Genomic DNA, 20,559 nt, shown 5'->3' on the forward strand with positions numbered 1-20,559 from the left:
GTGATAATAAATAAGATATAGATACATCAATTCAATAACTTACTAATTTTAATGAGCAGAATTTGTATGTTTTATCATTTTTTTGACGGCAATAACAATCGTGTTGCTGATAATCATAGGACTATTTTGTTTGTACAAAAGAAGTTCGAAGTATCGCGAGAGTTTGAGTTTCTTTTCGAGAAAAATGGCTGCGCCCATGAAAATGATAAGAACGTCAGTTAGACACGGTTTATTGCAAAGACTGTGGAATAAGGTAAATGTCAATGAGATCTGATTTATTTTCCAACACAATATATATATATTTGATTATATAAGGTGCCTGATTGCTTATGTTCTTCAACAAAATTACACTTTATAGCATCTATCAACATTACCAAGTTTTGACTTTCAAGCCGATAAGGTGACCAGTCGCTATACAAATGTAAACATACACATGGAAAAGGTTTAAACTAGAACATCCTGGTCAGCATTGTTTCCTGAATAAATTTCGCACTGTCCTTGGTATATACCTCCCCTTATTCATGTAATTGGCTAATATTTTGTGCTATCCCTTGGCTTAGATACATCAGCAAGGACCTGCCTCGTCGGGAGCACATTAAGCAGTCTTCACGCAGAGAGGCAGCCCAGGCTGGTAAAATTGCTCTCGGTACTGTAAAAATCAGACCTACAGGCCAACAGAATCTAACTAAAAATTTTCAAAAATTGAGCTGCGGGCCTGTAGATTTAGCAGTTCAGCGTGAAGACTGCATTAAGTAACCTATATGTGCTAATATTAAAATTTCAGGTGTTATTCTGATGATATCAGTGTTAGTCAGTCATTCATGTTACCCCAGAACTAGCCGTCTTAGGTCTTTATGATATTTGCACCATGGTACCCAAATAGAAAAAAAATGTCATAAGCATGATAAGGAACGAAGAGCTACAGTTCTGCAGCTACATTTACATTTGCATGAAATGCCTTAAAAGATAATCTGGCAGATGGTCTTAGATTAATCTGATGTCCAATGGTTGTTTAGCCAGACAAAGCTGGGGCTGTGGGACTAGGATGTAAGATATCATCCCATATCAAAAAGGTTGATGTTTGACTACTTAAACTATTTAACTGTTCGAGACAATGTAGTGGGTGTGAATTTAAGACAACTTTCTTAGAAGGGGGTAATTCTGAGACATTTAAATTTATTGCATTCTAGTTAGTCCCAGGGCCAGGGAATTGTAGCTTTGATTGGTATAAACATGTCAGATCTGAAAGTTATTTTGTGCTTCTAAAAAACAATGCATATACATGTACTCCTTGTCTAACGTGCTAGTCAGGTTACCTACACAACACATTCATTGCTATGGACATTGTGTCTATATATATAGACAATCAGCTGCAGTGATTCAGTATTAAAGTGTAAACAGGAGTTATTCAAGAGGCAGTTGCACTATCTAGATTCTATTATTTAAGTCGAGAAGTGATAATATTATTACACTAATGATTAAATTAATCATTTTAAATTTAATTTTTGATGTATCATATTTTCTCTACTGATCAGCTGAAAAGTTTTTTTGTCTTTTAGCTCGTAGACTATTTTGTCATGTGACTGAAATCATCAACGTTTTTTCATGATTTACTCCTAAAGTACAGAATTTTATAGAATTAAATTATAAGGAATGACTGTAATATTTTTTTTGTCTAAATGAAATAAACTCAGAAATGTGTGCGACACTTTTAAATAACCGATACACAGGTTATTCAGTGACCGTTTAAGAGAGCAATAGCACATTATTGTCCTTGAGATATCAACTATATTTGTGGTGAAACATCAGGTTTTGTAATGCATGTAATAATTAAATACCAATCTACAAATGAAGGCACTTCATTTATTTTTGTAGGTAACAATTTTTGTGGATTTAAAAATACTTGAGATATTTGAATTTTATGGTTTTTCAAAAGTCTGCATATATTCTTAGAGCAAATTTGTAATTCGGTGAATACTTCAATTTATATCCGTGTACCTACAAAATCAATGAAAATTGATAAACAACAAATAAAGATAAATCCACAGTATGTTCATGGTATAAACATCCATTTCTTGTCCTGCTTATGACTTGTGCATGCTATTGAAGTTAATAGTAAAATTTGATACTGAACATAACAATATATTTATACCTAACATCCTGTTACCATGGTTACATAACATCACAATATCTTATATAGTAGTAACATTCTGATTTTCTTCTTTTCAGGCAAGCGTTTTAGGATCAGTAAGATGTTTACATTTACAAGAATATCAGAGTAAAAAGTTGATGCAAGAGAATGGAATATCTGTACAAAAATTTGTTGTTGCTAGCAATTTTGAGGAAGCCGAACATGCTACAGATCATTTAGGTTTGTGAAATAAATACACATTTAAAATTAATTCTGTACTTTCTCAATTTTAATTGCCATTCCTTTTTATGCAACCTTTTAAACTTATTTGATAAGTTTAACGCTCATCACAATACACATGATACAATTGACTATATGGAGGAGAAAGTAAAATCACAAAAATACTGAACTCTGAGGTTAATTCAAAACGGAAAGTCCCCATTCGAATGTCAAAATCAAAATATCAAACATATCAATTGAATGAAATTATGAATAGCAACTGTCATATTTCTGAATTGGTACAGGCAGCTTTTGATGTATAAAAGTGAGAAGTGACTTTCTGAGGAGAAATAAGGAGAAACATTTTCTTCAGATAATCTTCATTCAGAGGTTTTCTGCTGCAATTTGAAATCAGAATCAAATTCTTATTAAATAAACTTCTAAAATCACCTAAAATTGTACTTTTAGATGTGAAAGAATATGTGATAAAGGCACAGATTTTGGCGGGTGGTCGAGGGAAAGGAGTTTTCTCAAATGGCTTCCAAGGTGGTGTACATTTAACGAAAGAGTAAGTTTTCAAGTGTTTACAGATTAAGATTGATTCATTTGTTTGATTATCTTTATCATGATAGTTTGTTTGATTATCTTAATCATGATAGTTTGTTTGATTATCTTAATCATGATAGTCATTTTAATAAATTGATACAAGGTCAGATCCATTTTAAAAACATTATATATTCTTAGGAAATAAACAGTAATTTTCAAAAGCAAGAAAATATATTATTCAGTGTTGTTTTGTAAACAGCCTTTATAATGAAATATTTTTTTAGAGCAAATCTGCAATCTTTTTGTTTCTGATAAATAATAACTAACCACTTTGTATGTTCTTTTCTTGATTGAAAGATATCATTGATGATAGAAGAATAACTGAATTTTACCACAATTGAATGTAAATTATAATTTTCTGACTGTGTTGACGTAACACCACCTTTCGTCAGCTTCATGGATGAGTGACTGAGAGCACTATTATAATAATATTCAATCGATAAACATGTTAAAGATGAAATTATAAAGTTTGAAGAACTTGCAGGGAACTTCATTTTTTAGAAATTAGTTTGAAACCATTATTTATATTCTCTTGCCTGATCCTTACCTGACTTTTAGTGAACAAAAGAATATTCATAACGAAAAAAATGTTTTGCATATTTTAAACCAATATTACATGGATCTTTCTTCATAAATTATAGCAAAAAACAAGTACCATTTATAGTAGAAAATATGTTAGGAAGTAAACTAAAGACTAAACAGACTGTTGGTGATGGTGTACTTGTACAGAAGGTAATATTTAGATTACATGGTGTCCAAATAATAGAGTGTAGATTATGTTAGATTATGTCAATCTTCACAGGGGGGATACAATGGCAGAGTGGTCTAACATGACAGAATGTTTAAATATAGAAAAAAAGATGTGGTATGATTGCCAATGAGACAACTGTCCACAAGAGACCAAAATGACACAGAAATTTAAAACAACTATGGGTCATCATACGACCTTGAACAATGAGCAAAGCCCATACTGCATAGTCAGGTATAAAAGGCCCCGAAATGACAATGTAAAACATTCAAACGAGAAAACTAATGGTCTTATTTATATAAAAAAATGAACAAAAAACAAATATGTAACACATAAACAAACGACAACCACTGAATTAAATTTACACTGTCAAGTTGCTCAGGAGCAGTATTGGATGGTAGCAGGGTTGGCAAAAACCAGGGTTTTATGAGTATTGCCCAGGTCCAGTGGGAAGTACTGGGAAAACCTGGGTTTTATTGAGTAATACTGGGCAATACTGGGTAATATGAAATACTGTCCTGAATTTTGAAGAGATTCAGTGATTAAACACAAATACAATACGTTAAAGATCTTTATAAACTCATTTTCATTTATAAATAAGTTTCATAATTGTTTCAGAGACTTATAATAAAAGTGTATACATTTGAGAAAGAATTACTCTAGCAACTCTGAGACAATTGTACAAGAAGACACATTAGACAAATATAAATAGCAAAAATCCTTTCTCAACAATTATCCTAAAAATGTATTAAATCACCCTTCTGTCTAGGTCAAACTGTTAACATTCATGTAAAGCCAAGTAATTCATTTATTTCAAATATATATAGCTAATATTAAGAATTAACAATTCCATGTAAGAAAAAATCCTTTTAAATAATATCTTTGTACATTGTACATCACTAATTAGTAAGTAATTACAGATATGTTTATATAACAATAATCAGCCTTTTCATTTCTATTAGTGCTAATGACATGACCCTGTAGGGTGTTTATTTAGCAATATGATTTCTATTTGAATTTACCACACTGCAATAAAATGTATTTTTATGCCCCACCTAAAATAGTAGAGGGGCATTATGTTTTCTGGTCTGTGCGTACTTTTGTCCCTCTGTCCGTCTGTCCTTCTGTCCGTATTTCCTGTCCAATCAACTTGAAACTCAGTACACATGTACCCTATGATATGATCTTTCTAATTATACCCCCGCTTTAAAAAAGGGGGGGTATACTGTTTTACCTCTGTCTTTATACCCCCGCTTTAAAAAAGGGTACCCCCGCTTTAAAAAAGGGGGGGTATACTGTTTTACCTCTGTCTGTCAGTCCGTCCGTCCGTCCATCAGTCCGTCCATCAGTCCGTCCATCAGTCCGTCCGTCAGTCAGTCCGTCCCATGAAACTTTCGTCACATTTTTCTCAGGAACTACACATCCACCCTTTCTGTAATTTGGTATCAACATTTATATATGTCAGCCACACCGTGTGATGCGTTTTCAGATTCATCACTTGACAACTTCCTGTTTACCGAACACTTGTCTGATTTTACACATGATAGCCAAGTTGAAAATTTTCGTCACATTTTTCTCAGGAACTACAATACAAGGATTTCTGAAATTTGGTTTCAGGATTTATATAAGTCAGCTATACCGTGTGATGCGTTTTCAGATTCATCACTTGACAACTTCCTGTTTACCGAACACTTGTCTGATTTTACACATGATAGCCAAGTTGAAAATTTTCGTCACATTTTTCTCAGGAACTACAATACAAGGATTTCTGAAATTTGGTTTCAGGATTTATATAAGTCAGCTATACCGTGTGATGCGTTTTCAGATTCATCACTCGACAACTTCCTGTTTACCGAACACTTGTATGATTTTACACATGATAGCCAAGTTGAAAATTTTCGTCACATTTTTCTCAGGAACTACAATACAAGGATTTTTGAAATTTGGTTTCAGGATTTATATAAGTCAGCTATACCGTGTGATGCGTTTTCAGATTCATCACTCGACTACTTCCTGTTTACCGAACACTTGTATGATTTTACACATGATAACCAAGTTAAAAATTTTTGTCACATTTTTCTCAGGAACTACAATACAAGGATTTCTGAAATTTGGTTTCAGGATTTTTATAAGTCAGCTATACCGTGTGATGCGTTTTCAGATTCATCACTCGACAACTTCCTGTTTACCGAACACTTGCATATTTTTACACTATTAATATTATCCACTTGCGGCGGGGGTATCATCAGTGAGCAGTAGCTCACAGTTTCACTTGTTTTAATTTCAAATTAGTGTTTTGACCCCTATTTCATGGTTCACTGAACATAGAAAATGATAGTGCAAATTTCAAGTTCAAGTTTTTGGTCAAGGTAGTTTTTGATGAAGTTGAAGTCCAACCAACTTGAAGCTTAGTATACATGTTCCTTGTGATATGATCTTTCTAATATAAATGCTAAATTAGACTTTTTACCCCAAATTCACGGTCCACTAAACACAGAAAATGATAGTGTGAGTGGGGCATCCGTGTACTATGGACACATTCTTGTTTTTGATAGTTTGAATTACTGAAACAATGCTAGAAAATCAATACGGTATCCTAAAATGTACTAATCTGGTATTCTGCCTACATAGAATTAGTGGAGAAGAGAATGAAATTGAATTTTCAATCTTCTAGCAATGACTCTCTATGGTTATCTACATAAAATGTATAAATTTAGCTATAACACAAGAAACTACCACAAGTCTTTACTCTTTAGTGTTGAAATAAGCTTAAAAAATCATATTGCCCAGTAATTATACCCATTTCAGGGAGTTTTGCCCAGCCCAGGAAAACCCGGGTTTTCCCACCTGGGTTTTCCCACCTGGGTAATACTTTGCCAACCCTGTAGCTGTGACTTTAATACATAAATAAGGAGATATGGTATGATTGCCAATGAGAAAACTGCTCACCAGAATTCAAATGACTAAGATAGAAGCAAATACTGTAAACCAACTAAATTTCAGGAGATTCATTTTTCATGGCTTTCACGAGTAGAAAAATAATGTTCAAGTAAATTGTTGCAAAGATGTAAAACTTGGATCTTTCCTTTTCTAACTTCATCAAGTAAATTAGAAAATCATGAAAGAAAGGGATAAACACCAAAAAAAGTATCTGCGAAAATAAGTTGGTTTACAGTATAGCTCATCATTAGGCCTTCAACAATAAAAAAAAAACAAAAAAACACACAAATATTAAAATAAGGAGATTTTAGATTGCCAATGAAACAACTATCCACCAGAGTTAAAATGAAGTAGTTACCCTAGAAAGCAATGATAGGCAACTATAAAGCTTTTAACAATGAGAAAACCCCATACTGTGTACTGTCTCTAAAAGGCAATGACATGAAAAATGTGAAAAAAATCCAATCAGAAAACTAACAGGCTCATTTATAATAAAACAATTTATGAAGAAAATATATGAAAGACATGAACCAATAACAACCACTGAAGAGACTGTACTACTGGAACATAAAAAAATGTGGCAGGGTTAAACGTGTTTGTTTATAATAGCAATCTACCCTCCTCTAACCTGGGCTGGTACAGTGTTGTAACATCATTACATAAGAACAAACTGCAAAAGTTAGCTGCAATTAGCTCAACTCAAAAGACCAGTACAAGACACAAGAAACACTAACAGAAAAACAATAGACAAAAAGCATCAAAATAAATGTATGCTTTGCAATATTAATGATTTGTAATTTTTGTAGGTAATGGTAGCTGAAGCTTTAGATATAGGGAGAGAAGCTTACTTTGCCATACTGATGGATCGTACATACATGGGACCAGTAATGATTGGTAGTCGGCATGGTGGAGTAGACATTGAAGAAACAGCTGATACTGATCCTGATTCCATTGTCAAGGTGCTGAAAATTTAACCTTTGAACTGGAAATTCCTTTCCAAAAATATTTTTTACAATGTTTATGTGTGGAAATTTTGAGAAATTAACATAAATTCTTTCTTAATTAAGGAAGATTCACGAAATATTAACTCACTTTTCTTACCATTTTAATAATATTTACAAATTTATTGAAATTTTCTATTTCCAAATGGAAAATGTAAACAACATATTCAAAAGGTGAAATATAACTCTACAGTATTAAATGATATCAGAAACTGTAAGTCATTTACAAAGATGGGAAACATTTAAAATATCATCTGAGGTAATAAATGAATTTTTACAGTAACACAACTTAACTGTTAAGTGCAGGCCTTTTGCATGGAAATGCTAATATTAATGTGTTGATTGTTGAATATATGTTTTATCTCAGTTTAAGGTTTCAATGATTTCAGTGCAAGACTTATCTTTGAAACTTATAACACTAAATACACTAGGAAGTTTATATCATCCGGTGAAAATTACACTAAAACTTTCACAGGAAAAAATATGAGACTAAGTATTGAAATGTGTTAGTGCTGATTATTATGATGGTTTGTTACGTGAAGTTATAAACTTTCTAACTAAAAAATTTCCATACTTCAAGATAATGTAAAAATGATATCAGATGCCATGTACAAAAAATGATGTATTTGGGTTAAATTATTTTTTTACCTTTTCAGGAGCCAGTAGATATTCTTACTGGTATTAAAGATGAGCAAGCCTTATCTATGGCACAGAGGTTAGGTTTTGAAGGTGTTCATTTACAAGAGGTAAGATATTCTAATAAAATATACCTAAATTTTTTAAAAGATGTATGGGAAAAAGGTACATAGGATTGTTTCAACATTAAATTTATAGTAGCGCTTTTACATATATTTAACCATATTTTTGGGTAATAAAGCACTATTGCTATGCACTATATAACACAAGACATGTATAGTGTTAATTTTGTCTGTGCATCCTTTTATTGTTAAGTTGTACATGTATGTAGTTTTGTTCCTGAAAAAAGAACTTTTGTAGCATATCAAACATATCAAAGATATTTCCCAATTTAGATTTTGTTGGACAGTACATCTATACTCTGAGTACTGTAGGTTTCTCTACCAATACAAACTGGCTGCCATTATAAAACCAAGAGTGCTTAAAGTGGTTTTAAACAACAACAACCAATCAATTCAAGTATAATACATTTACATTTACAAAATATATGAAAAGTTATATTAGATCTCAACTTTAGGTGGTACATAAGAGGGAGATAACTCTGTAAAAATAAAAAAAAACCAACGTTTTTATCATATTCTATTAAGGCAATATTAAGCTTCTCAATGATCAAAATTAATATTTGAAATACGAGTGAACCAACACCTGAAGTTGTGATCGTGCGGTAGGGTAAAAACGAGTGGATACCGCTAGGTATTCCCAGTCATCTTGAAAATAAAGAATGTGTCGACAATAAAGACAACAACACTCATGTTTTTACCGCATAGTATCTGTTTATTGGGTCTACATGTTTCGCCTAATCGATAGGCATCATCAGGACAATTGTACAAAGAAATATGACAGTGAAGTATGAATTTAGCGGTTAGCGGTTTTAACCCGGAAGTGTAAGTTACATAATAGTAGTTATGGTGACGTTATATGAATAGAAAGTGAAAGGGAAAGTAAATAGAAAATATATAAATAGAAATGTTAGTGTTTTCTTGAAAGGTAACAGCATCTCGTGTGGTTGACATCTATCCCGTTCTGTGTAGTTAATCTCATGGGAGGTCTTTGGTTGTATTGTACGTTATTGTTATCTAATAATCATGTCAGTGAATTCCAAATTGGACAACACCTCACTGTTCATTCCGTACAGCCAACTGGCTTCGCTCTGGGACCCTCGAGTTACTGCTTCCAATTGTGTCAGTAATGGTGTGAAGTGTATTATCGTCGCACATTTTGGAAATTAAAATAGTGGTAGATCTGTAAATATTTAATTATGAGTTGTGTTAATGATTAAAGCTTTTGCTGTGGTTTTTACCCTACCGCACGATCACAACTTCAGGTGTTGGTTCACTCGTATTTCTATTTTTTTTCTGTGAACCCCTGCATCCGCAAGGATCCACCCTGCCACACTTGCGTTGTACCTTACGACCAACAGCATGAATGATACCACAGACCAATACCAAGATTCCCGATCTTTTCCTGAAAATGATCAAGATTCTGCACTGTCCAAGAAGAGAAGGAGCAAGAGAAGAAGAAACCGCTACAACCGCTGATAAAACTAATAAGAAATCAAGACCACCTAGCTGAAGTTATGACACTACGCAAAATTAACATAAAGATTTAACAGAGTATTACAATACTTTACCACCGGTTTAGAAAGAAGAAACCTGCTGGAAGCCCTTACAGATTCAACATCAAACCACAGCAAAAGCTTTAATCATTAACACAACTCATAATTAAATATTTACAGATCTACCACTATTTTAATTTCCAAAATGTGCGACGATAATACACTTCACACCATTACCGACACAATTGGAAGCAGTAACTCGAGGGTCCCAGAGCGAAGCCAGTTGGCTGTACGGAATGAACAGTGAGGTGTTGTCCAATTTGGAATTCACTGACATGATTATTAGATAACAATAACGTACAATACAACCAAAGACCTCCCATGAGATTAACTACACAGAACGGGATAGATGTCAACCACACGAGATGCTGTTACCTTTCAAGAAAACACTAACATTTCTATTTATATATTTTCTATTTACTTTCCCTTTCACTTTCTATTCATATAACGTCACCATAACTACTATTATGTAACTTACACTTCCGGGTTAAAACCGCTAACCGCTAAATTCATACTTCACTGTCATATTTCTTTGTACAATTGTCCTGATGATGCCTATCGATTAGGCGAAACATGTAGACCCAATAAACAGATACTATGCGGTAAAAACATGAGTGTTGTTGTCTTTATTGTCGACACAAAATTAATATTTGTCAAACTGCTTTATATTTAATGAAGTTTTGCCGATAAAGTGGTTCAAGTTTGATTTTTTTATATATTTTGGTCAAAGGATCTAAGAAAGTATTTTGTCCAAGTTTTATAAAGTTTAAACGAGCCAAGTTAAACTTAGTGTAAGTGTTTTGTACCACCTTAAAGGTAATTTTCCTCATAGGGTCAGTTTTCTTCTGGTCCTAATAATGACATTTTCATTAAGAGTTAACTGTGTATGTTTGTTTCAGGCAGCAGATCAGATAAAAAGTCTATATAACCTATTTATAAAGGTTGATGCATCCCAGGTAGAGATCAATCCATTTGGGGAGACACCTGATGGCAGAGGTAGTACTATAGTAGCTATCTACATTAAAACTTGCAATGAAATATATATTTTCACAAAAAGTGGTCACTTGAAATGGTATTTCAGGGTTGCTATTCTGTGCATACAGAAAAGTTATAGATTTTTTGATTTTAATAGTTTCACTATTAAGATAAAATTGATAGAATATAACCAATGATCTTGATTTTTTTTTTATGCCAGTTCATATTCGTAGACAAAAAAGACAAGAAAACAAAAGCTTGCATTCATTTCTGTAAAAATTGTTAAAATAAATTACTTTATAGTATATTACTATAGTTAACCATTTAATTAACTGTAATTTATGAAATCAAGCTTAAACATGGATTTGTAGAACCTTTTTCAACTATACATTCTATTTGCCATTAAAAAATGCATATGCATAGTTTACCAGTTATTTTTCAAGGGTCAAGAAGATTTAAAATATGTTTTCCAGTACTCGTAAATGATAAGGATCATTTGCCTGTTTAACATGTCTAAAACCAAATCTGATAAATAAACTTTTAAAAGGCCATTTTGTTTCTTCTTTTAGGGCTTTTTAGTGTACAATAGGACATTAGTTTAATAAGGCATTATTTATTATTTATTTGGTTTTCAATCCTGTTTTTATCAGAAACTGATAATATTAAAATGGAATTTAGACATTTTTGTTATGAATATTCTAATCATTATTATTTCAGTTGTTTGTTTTGATGCCAAGGTAAACTTTGATGATAATGCAGCTTACAGACAGAAAGAGATTTTTGCCATGGATGACATGTCAGAGACAGACCCTAGGGAGGTGGAAGCTACACGATTAAAACTTAATTATATAGGATTGGAAGGCAGTATAGGTTGTCTTGGTAAGGTTCAACTTTATTGATAGTTGAGAAACATTGGTTATTTTGGTTAATTTCATATTTAAAGTAAATTATAAGCAAATTTGTCAGCAATGTAATCCATTCAGAGATTTTACACTTTAAGAACAGTAAAAAGATAATTGCTTAAATAGACCAACAAATTTAATAAAATGGCTTAACATTTGATGTTGATTACTGAATAATAGAAAGTCACACCCAGGCCTCTACAATAACTTTTTTTTCAACTTGTCCTGTAGGACAAGTACATACCAAAATTTACTTGTCCGAATGAAATTATTACTTGTCCAAAAAATTTCTATTAAAAATAACCTTTTTACATTTTTAGTTGATTAAAGGAGCAAAACGAATTTAAACAATATAACAGAATTTGATTTATTTCTTTTGAAATACTTTTCAAAAATAAGAGTCAAGTACAACTGCGAAACTAGTCATGTCACAGGAATTAGGTTCTAGTTTTCATCAATGCCAGTCTCATCAGACTCTAAACATGGGGCACCATCCAATAGGCCAATGTACACTCACTGGATTTGTATCCTGTTTTTTTAAAGTTGAAAAAAGCTTATTTAAATGCAATCAATAAAAAGAAGAAGAGGTCTGATTGCTAATGAGACAACTCTCTGCAAGAGACCAAATGACACAGAAATTAACAACTACAGGTCACCATATTGCAAGTATTGTTTTTTCTACTTATGATCAAATATGATTTTGTGAATTTTAAAAAAAAATTTTTGATAAAAATTACAGTATGGTATTTATTATAAGGAACAGAATAAGGTACTGTTTTGTCTTGGTCCCGAAATGTCTTCTGCCTTGACAAAGGGTCTATTAATCATGTCTACTAAATATGTCTCCTATGGTGCCAAACTGTCTATTAAACTTGGAGCTGAATCTTTGGAGGTGACGAACCTTATCTACAAAGCGCATCATTGATTCGGATCAGTAAGACTGGTTTCCAAGAATAGTATAACTTTTACCTGTTAAAAAGTACCTGGCAAAGAACCAGTTAAAAATTATCGATTGCAAGTAAACACGTTGAAGAAAAAGGCTTTGCATTTGAATAAACAGAATACAGAAACATGTCAAATTAATATTTGTTTTCTTGTTATTTGTTTATAATTACTTTGTTCATCAAAGTTGAATTAAATTTATTTTCTGCAGTATAATAATGTACTTGTCCCGACGGACAAGCTTGATACAGCTTTTACTTGTCCGACCTTTTTTCCCTCTGGTACTGGACAATCGGACAAGCGTTATTGTCGAGGCCTGACACCTCAAAATGTTATCATGTGATATCAATAAATTCATATGACTGAATTGGCACATTTGTTACATATAAATGACAGGAACTTCCAAATTAAGGAATGATAGTACTTGTACTATATTTGAAAACATCACCAGTAAAATATATATTTACAACTGTCATATCCCTGCTACCCCTTTTATGTATTATTATGTATTTTACACACTTATTTTGTAGTAAATGGTGCTGGACTTGCCATGGCTACCATGGATATTATAAAATTACATGGAGGTGAACCTGCTAATTTCCTGGATGTAGGAGGGGGTGTATCAGAACAGCAAGTTTATGATGCTTTTCATCTCCTCACAGGGGATGCTCATGTAAGTGGTAGTTCCTACTAGTAGTATAGTATATGTGTTGATTACCGTAAGGTTCATTAAAGAAAATTTTACTATCATGCAATATACTATTTTTATATTAACGACTTTTGACTCTGGACTGTATAATTTTTTAAAATGTAATCTACTCTATGGTAGGACAACCTTGTACTTGGGCAAGTAAGAGCAACCAAAAAAATCATGCATATAATTGTAGCACTTTGAGGAGAAGTTAACTGTTTTTCAATGATTTTGTTATGTAACAGGATTTCCTAGACTAAATAAGATAACCTGTTGAAAAACCTGAAGTAAAAAGTCTGTAATATGAATTAATTAATCAGTCGGGACTTATGTGAATGAGTTATTTCCTAAATCAGTTATTCCAGTAACATTATGTCCACAAAGGTTGGACGTAAGAGTTGTGTTTCTTTAAAAATCACCTATTTAAGTAGTACTAGATTAAGTGATGATTTAATTTTATTGTAGCTTAAAATATACAATACTAATAATCCAGGGACTAATTATGGTGCTAAAATTATCCGAACCAACATTTGTATTGATAGGATGAATAGGCATGTCAGGTGTTATAGCTTAACATGGAACTTTAATTATCAATAAATTCTATTGAAACAAAACAGAACTTTCATTCAATACAATTTGAATACTGAGGATTCGTCAAGTTTTGGTGAATACAAAGTTTCATAGATATGGGATTTTGCCAAAGTGTACATACAAGTATACTCAGTCTATTCCTCTATCAAAAAGCTTTAATTTGGTGTATAAATTTTGCCTTGATTAGGGACTGAAGGGTTGCAGCAGTCCATTCCATTATTCAAAATAAGCTATTTTTTAAATTTTCAAGCTTATTTCGATATTTAAATCCTTCGTTACTCCTAAACTATAAAAAAAATCAAATTAGTGGTTTAGCTATACCCAAGAAATCCCCGAAAATTGGTAATCCACAAAGGAATTTTATTTCTTCACAGTATTCAATTGATAATGTATCACATGGTTATTTACAACACCAAGTATTTTTGGTGGTATTCATATTATAAAAAAGAAAAGGTTAACTGTGTGCTTAATAATCCATTATTTATTTTCTAGGTGAAAACCATTCTAGTCAATGTATTTGGTGGCATTGTTGATTGTGCTACTGTCGCCAAAGGTATTGTGGAAGCCTGTAAAATTATAAATCTAAAGCTGCCTCTGGTAGTCAGACTTGAAGGTATGAATATTATCTCCATAACAAAAACATATTTAATGTCAGTTTCATTTCCAAGTATTTGTACTTCTTGGTATTATTGGTGAGAAAATCACAAAAATAGAGACCTGTTAAAGAAGAAAAATATAAAAAAGTGAAAAAAAAGTGCAAATAATCATTATACAAAAGTAACTCAGCTTCAAAATTTATCCGTTGTGATAGTTTGTGTTAGATGGGTGTCTTTCATTTAATGATGTACGTGTTTGTCTTTGAAAATAAAAGATTGACTGAATATCTAACAGTTTGGTGTTAAAGAGTTTGATTCATAAATTACTTTTTCAAACTTTCATTGAAAATTCAATGACAGTAACTGGATACTGGTTCAGAGATCTTGTCAAAGGAGTAGGTTCAGTAAGACCCCTTTTTGGCCCCAAAATATAGCAGTTTTAGAAAATTGTGAAAATGTTATCTTTAAGTTATATTTTGGAAAGTAAAATGCTTCTGCTACATAAATATGAGCTGTTTTTTACAATACAATGCACAAATATCGCGTTCTAGCATCATTAAGTCATGCTAAATTACTGAAATCTTCAAAATGTTAGCATTTTGGTTAATTTTTGGACGGTTTCCGTCTGAAATGAAAGTGGCTGCATTCGTGTTCATTCATAATATTTAAATGTAAGTTGTATTTGATGATTATACAACACATATTTAAAGGTTGAGGATGAACACGGATGCGGCCACTTTCATTTTTGACAAAAACCATCTGAAAAGTGACGTTTTTTTGCATATTTGATAGATTTTTCATATTTAAGCTTGAATCAGAGCGTTTTTAATGACTAAATCAGTTAAAATCTTTTACATAAACTAATCGAATCAATTCCAATAGACACTTAAGTGTTTAAAAAGTGTCCAAAAACTTACGTTAGATGAACCTGAAATTTGAGGCCAAAATCGGTCCTTACCGGACCTACTCCTTTGAAAAAAAGTATTGTTTTATTTTCCAGTCATTTACTGATGGACAGATTTAGGTTTTTGAAATTATCAATTAAACGATAAGTTTGTAAACCCTCATGGATTTGCATGAATCTTGACAGAGATAAGAATAGAATCTGAATAAAAAAAAAATCTACTTTTTCAAATAATTTCTGTATTTGACTGATAATTGGACTTGATTTTAACAGTCAGCATTACACCTTTACTTAGACAGCAGCATATACAGGCTAGACACAAATTTTCATGAAACCCATTACACATTTTCTTTAGTTGTTCTAGTGATAAATGCCATCAATAATTTCCGAATTCATTGTACTTCAAAGCGACAGTATCCCAATGACACAATTAAACTCTAAGACATCTGGAGTTCAACATACTGCCTTCAACTATTTAGAATTGGTAACTGTTTTTATCACACTAGTGACATGGTCTATATTTAGTCTTTCTCCTGTATCTCTCTGTCTGCTGCTAACAGATTAATTAGTAAAGGACTACTGTAATTTCAGAAACTATTGCATGCAATTATCATTGCTAATTTTGAAGAAAAGACAAAAATGCGACTTTAATTAGATGATTTCAGGTAAAGCTGCACACTAATCTATGTAACAGATATCAAAATGTGAATTCTTATTACTGCGATACCCACCCAGTCGCATTATTCACATTAAGAAAAACCTTTCAATAATTTCTGTCTTTTCAGTACTATAGAATAATTTTTACAAAATTATTGAAATTCAACTATACTGTTCTGCCTAGGTATAATGTGATTTATATTTTTTTATTTCAGGTAGAAATGTAGAGGCGGCTAGGAAGATAATGGAAGAAAGTGATATAGACATACATGTTGCTGATGGCTTCGATCATGCTGCACAATTGGCTGTACAACATGCAAAAGCATATATCGAAGCATCAGCTAAAAAAACAAAATCTGATGACTTTTTATAATTGATTTATTGATTAGAACTGTGATAATTTTGTAATGAATAATAAATTATGTGACAAATTTTTATTTAATCAGGGCTATGTAGGTTAAATATGTTAAAGGTTGCAGAATTAACATTGAAATAATGTATTTGTAGATTAGGTATAGAATCATTATGGGAGGGAAATAGTTTCTCAAATTAGGGTAAAATTATTTAACAGCAATATATTAAAATTATTGTAATTCATTTAAATCCTTTGTTTTTGTAAACTTTATGTATCTTTACACTCTTAGTCCCTTATATCATACAGTTAAAAGTTTATCGGGCGAAAGAATTTGTTTCTTTGAAATTGTGTATTTTTATAATGAATGTGTATTATGGATGAAGTTTTACATGTGTATCATTTATATCACTTTATACCACACTGTTCACATTTTGATATGAGTACTGTGGATTTATTTATTTATGTGGAAAGCCTATTGAAAATATATTATTTGTTGAACATTTGAATTCATGGTTCACCTGTACCAACAAAACCCACTAAAATTGGTATCCAACGATTATTATAATGAATCCACAGTACGTCATTATTTGTATTTTTTCCTTTTGGAAGCACACATTCCTATTCCTGAAAAATTCACACAGATATATGTACTTTCAAATGCAACAAATGTGGCTTTAGGCAAGACATATATTTGTTAATCTGGTAACTGTGTTAACTGTTTGTATACAATTTTGTAGTAAAAAAGGAGAACACTTTATATCTGGTTTGTAGATGTCTTTGTTCTGTTTCTGTGTGGCATATACTGTGGATTAATTTTTATTTGTTGGATACTGATTATTGTGGATTTCGTGGATAAAGGTGAACCACAAAATTAAATGTCCAAGGAATGACTTGTTTCTAAAGGCCTGTTTGTAGACTTTTTAAAAACCAAGAAATTAAATATCCACTAACATATAAGTTTTCCTGAAAATAGATGAATCCACAGTACCAGTATATCGGTTTCATAAATCTTGTAAATGAAAGGGGAAATGAAACTGATAGAAAACAAAGGATATAGAATATCCATCCATGACACAAAATCAGTTCATATAACCAGGATTAACTGACTTTGACCTCATTTTCATGGTTCAATGGTCAACATCTAGTTGTGGTTTATGTCAATCAATAAAAACATCAACTTATGGTAGTTCGCTTCTCAGTTTCAAAGTAATTAACTTTTCGAAACACTAGTTTATATTGATAGAGGATTAATAAAGGAATTCAAAGAGCAAAAAAAATGTATAGGTCACCGTGCTTGTTTTCAATATATTAGCTATTGAAATTTTGGCGGGAAAATGTTCTCTCTTGACTTTTCATAGCTTTATCATTGACAAGTAAAAGTCATCAAAAACTATTAAAAAGTAATTAAAATTTTAAAAGACTTTTACAGACAGCTCATCATTATACATGTAAAAGAATTATAAAAAGAAAAATGGGGGTCACCGGGCAAAATTTGTTAATGCATTCAAATGGATAAAACCAGAGGATTCCGAAAATCTGACCAAAATTCCAAAACATGACAAGCCAGCTACCTTATAACAAAAAGGTCTGCTAAGTTGGTCTTTAGAATAAGTGATAATGCAAATTGATCCTGACATGAGTAGGAACAAGGTTTTGAATTCCGAATATAGCGCTGCTTAATAGGAATTCAAATAAAGAAGTGCAAAAAATGTTATTTTGACCCTTATACTACCTCTGATTAATTTTTTATGAAAAAATATTGCAAAGTTTTGTTTTCTTTTAATTTTGAGAAACAAGATTCTATCTTTAAAGAATGGCTCTTCCCTAGATAGTATTCAAAGTATATAGGTAGAATTCTGTCTGTTACTTGTTGTTTATTATACTTTGTCCTATTGACTTGTTTCATTTTGCATGTACTTATATATACATCGATAAGAAACTACTCAGGGAGCCATCCATTTGTTGCAGGTTTTTGCCACAGTAAATATAAAAGGTTGTGTTTCCAAAGTTTGCAATATAATTTTAAACAAGGACATTCTCAATTAATTTGTAAAAATCTGAAAGTCATGTTGTGTTTAAAATGTACATCAAATCAAAATCCCTTTTCCCAAATCAAACTATCTTTGTTTAATTTATAGAAACTTATGATTTGATACTTGATTCATATTCAGTGTTAGCCTCATTTGGCTGGTGCGTTCGACTCCCTTTATAATTGACTAGGATTTTCATATTCCATAAGCTCAGTTGTTCCTTTCTGGCACTCCAGCTTCCTCAACTCATAACAAATGACTAGCAGGAAATACACAATAGTGCTGAAAGTGGAAAGTGATTTTTTTTTATCCTAATCAGACATGAAATAAATGTTGCACTGAAGCAAAATTGTTTATTCTTTTTTTAAATAATAGTTTTCTAAACAATATGATAGGGTACAGGATCTGAACTGTACTGAAATCTCTATTTATTTAGGATTACCTGCATATGTGATTTTAATAAGTGATTGATATAGTGATATTTTGCCAAGAACGGTTTTAAACCAACATGAAATAAAAGTGATTTAAAATTATGTATACAAAAGTAACATTGAATTTACACACCTCAGATTTTTATTTTAACTAGATTGTGATATTTGAATTCATCGTGTCCAAAACTGTCATATTCCATGACTTCGTTTGATGTATGATAGTCACAATGTTTTGGATATGATTTAAAGTTGAATATGTAAAAATAGATTGTTTTGTTTTTTCAGAGGCATTTATATTCACCATCTGTAAATCTTTTATTAAACCTTACACATTTAAAACAAACATTCCATAAGTACAGCATATAACCAATCATACACATTTAAAACAAACATTCCATAAGTACAGCATATAACAAATCATAAATGAAATTAATAATAATGGACAAATATGGTTTGCAAGAAAACAGAACCTATTAATAGTATCTTAACAGTTTTTTTTTCCAGTAAAATTTATTAAATACTGTTTAAGGAATGTCCGACATTTTGTGCATTTCACAATTTTTGTAATCTGTACTTTCTCATTATAGATTATTTTCTTGTAATTTTTTTCTTTATTAATAAATTGGAGTAACAAAATTGTGAAATTAATAAAGAATGGTTTATGACACATTTATTTATTTTTTGACACTGTTAGCTAAAATGAGATTGATAAGACAGATGTATATTTATTCCCTAAATCTTACAAGAATTTTTAGAAATTTCGTAAATTTTACCAGAATATTTATTCCTAAACTTTACAGGAATATTAATTTCACAAAGCATGCAGATTTGAGATACAATGCTCTAGGATTTTGAAGTTCTGTTTAACGTTTGTGAATTGAGGTATATTTACTGAAAATGTTGCTTAATTTACATGTATTAGTTTGTGATAAGGTCAGTTAAAGATGACTTACTTATGTAAAGTCAATGCTGTTAGATAGACAGATGTATTGGCATCTGCTAGGCGCACTTTCATGCGATTTACATGGTCCCAAACCCTCATCATTGTTCAATCACTTTGATAACGGACACTTTGGCATAGTTTACAAGGTGAAGATTGTGTTTAGGTTTGTTTAAAAGGAACAACAGATTATAAGTGAATGGTATGTAGTTTATTAAGCATTGGCATACCCATTTACATGGAGGTTATTTGGCTCTGTACATTCAGTCATGGTTCATTGATTTTAAATGATTTGGATATAGTATTGCCATTTTGAATTTATCATGTGAATTTCACTATTAAAATTACAAAATGTGAGACATATCTCGGTGTCAACAGTTTATCTTTAGTCCAGCTTGTTACATTTACAAAAAAAATGTGACAGTGAACGTTTGAAGGATGATACATCCATATAGCATGGTGTATCATCTTGTTAAAACTGAATTTCACTCTCCCTGGTGTTTTTGTGGTTTCGATTGCTTGATTGTTTTACCACTGGACCTATTTTAACTCTGTAGGATAGGTCATCAAAGTCGCCAAATGTGAGTAT

The 20,559-nt window shown here is 31.6% G+C and overlaps 1 protein-coding gene across 1 annotated transcript; it reads left to right on the top strand.

Moving 5' to 3' along the window:
- The first annotated feature begins 145 nt into the window (after nucleotides 1-145).
- On the top strand, nucleotides 146-17,751 carry LOC143085166 (succinate--CoA ligase [GDP-forming] subunit beta, mitochondrial-like). Its single transcript, XM_076261376.1, has 11 exons — nucleotides 146-253; nucleotides 2,230-2,371; nucleotides 2,819-2,918; nucleotides 3,598-3,688; nucleotides 7,451-7,603; nucleotides 8,302-8,391; nucleotides 10,856-10,952; nucleotides 11,649-11,810; nucleotides 13,306-13,448; nucleotides 14,550-14,670; nucleotides 16,430-17,751. The coding sequence occupies exons 1-11, from the start codon at nucleotides 185-187 to the stop codon at nucleotides 16,585-16,587; spliced, it is 1,326 nt and encodes a 441-aa protein (XP_076117491.1). The 5' UTR covers nucleotides 146-184; the 3' UTR covers nucleotides 16,588-17,751.
- The last annotated feature ends 2,808 nt before the right edge of the window (nucleotides 17,752-20,559 follow it).

Source organism: Mytilus galloprovincialis, chromosome 1, assembly GCF_965363235.1.
Source record: "Mytilus galloprovincialis chromosome 1, xbMytGall1.hap1.1, whole genome shotgun sequence".
NCBI classification, from domain to species: Eukaryota; Metazoa; Mollusca; class Bivalvia; order Mytilida; family Mytilidae; genus Mytilus; species Mytilus galloprovincialis.

Coding starts and splice junctions, on each gene's coding strand:
- LOC143085166 (XM_076261376.1), top strand. CDS start 185: ATGGCTGCGCCCATGAAAATGATAAGAACGTCAGTTAGACACGGTTTA. Junction 2,372..2,818: donor ACATGCTACAGATCATTTAG/GTTTGTGAAATA, acceptor TTGTACTTTTAG/ATGTGAAAGAATATGTGATA. Junction 13,449..14,549: donor TCCTCACAGGGGATGCTCAT/GTAAGTGGTAGT, acceptor TTTATTTTCTAG/GTGAAAACCATTCTAGTCAA.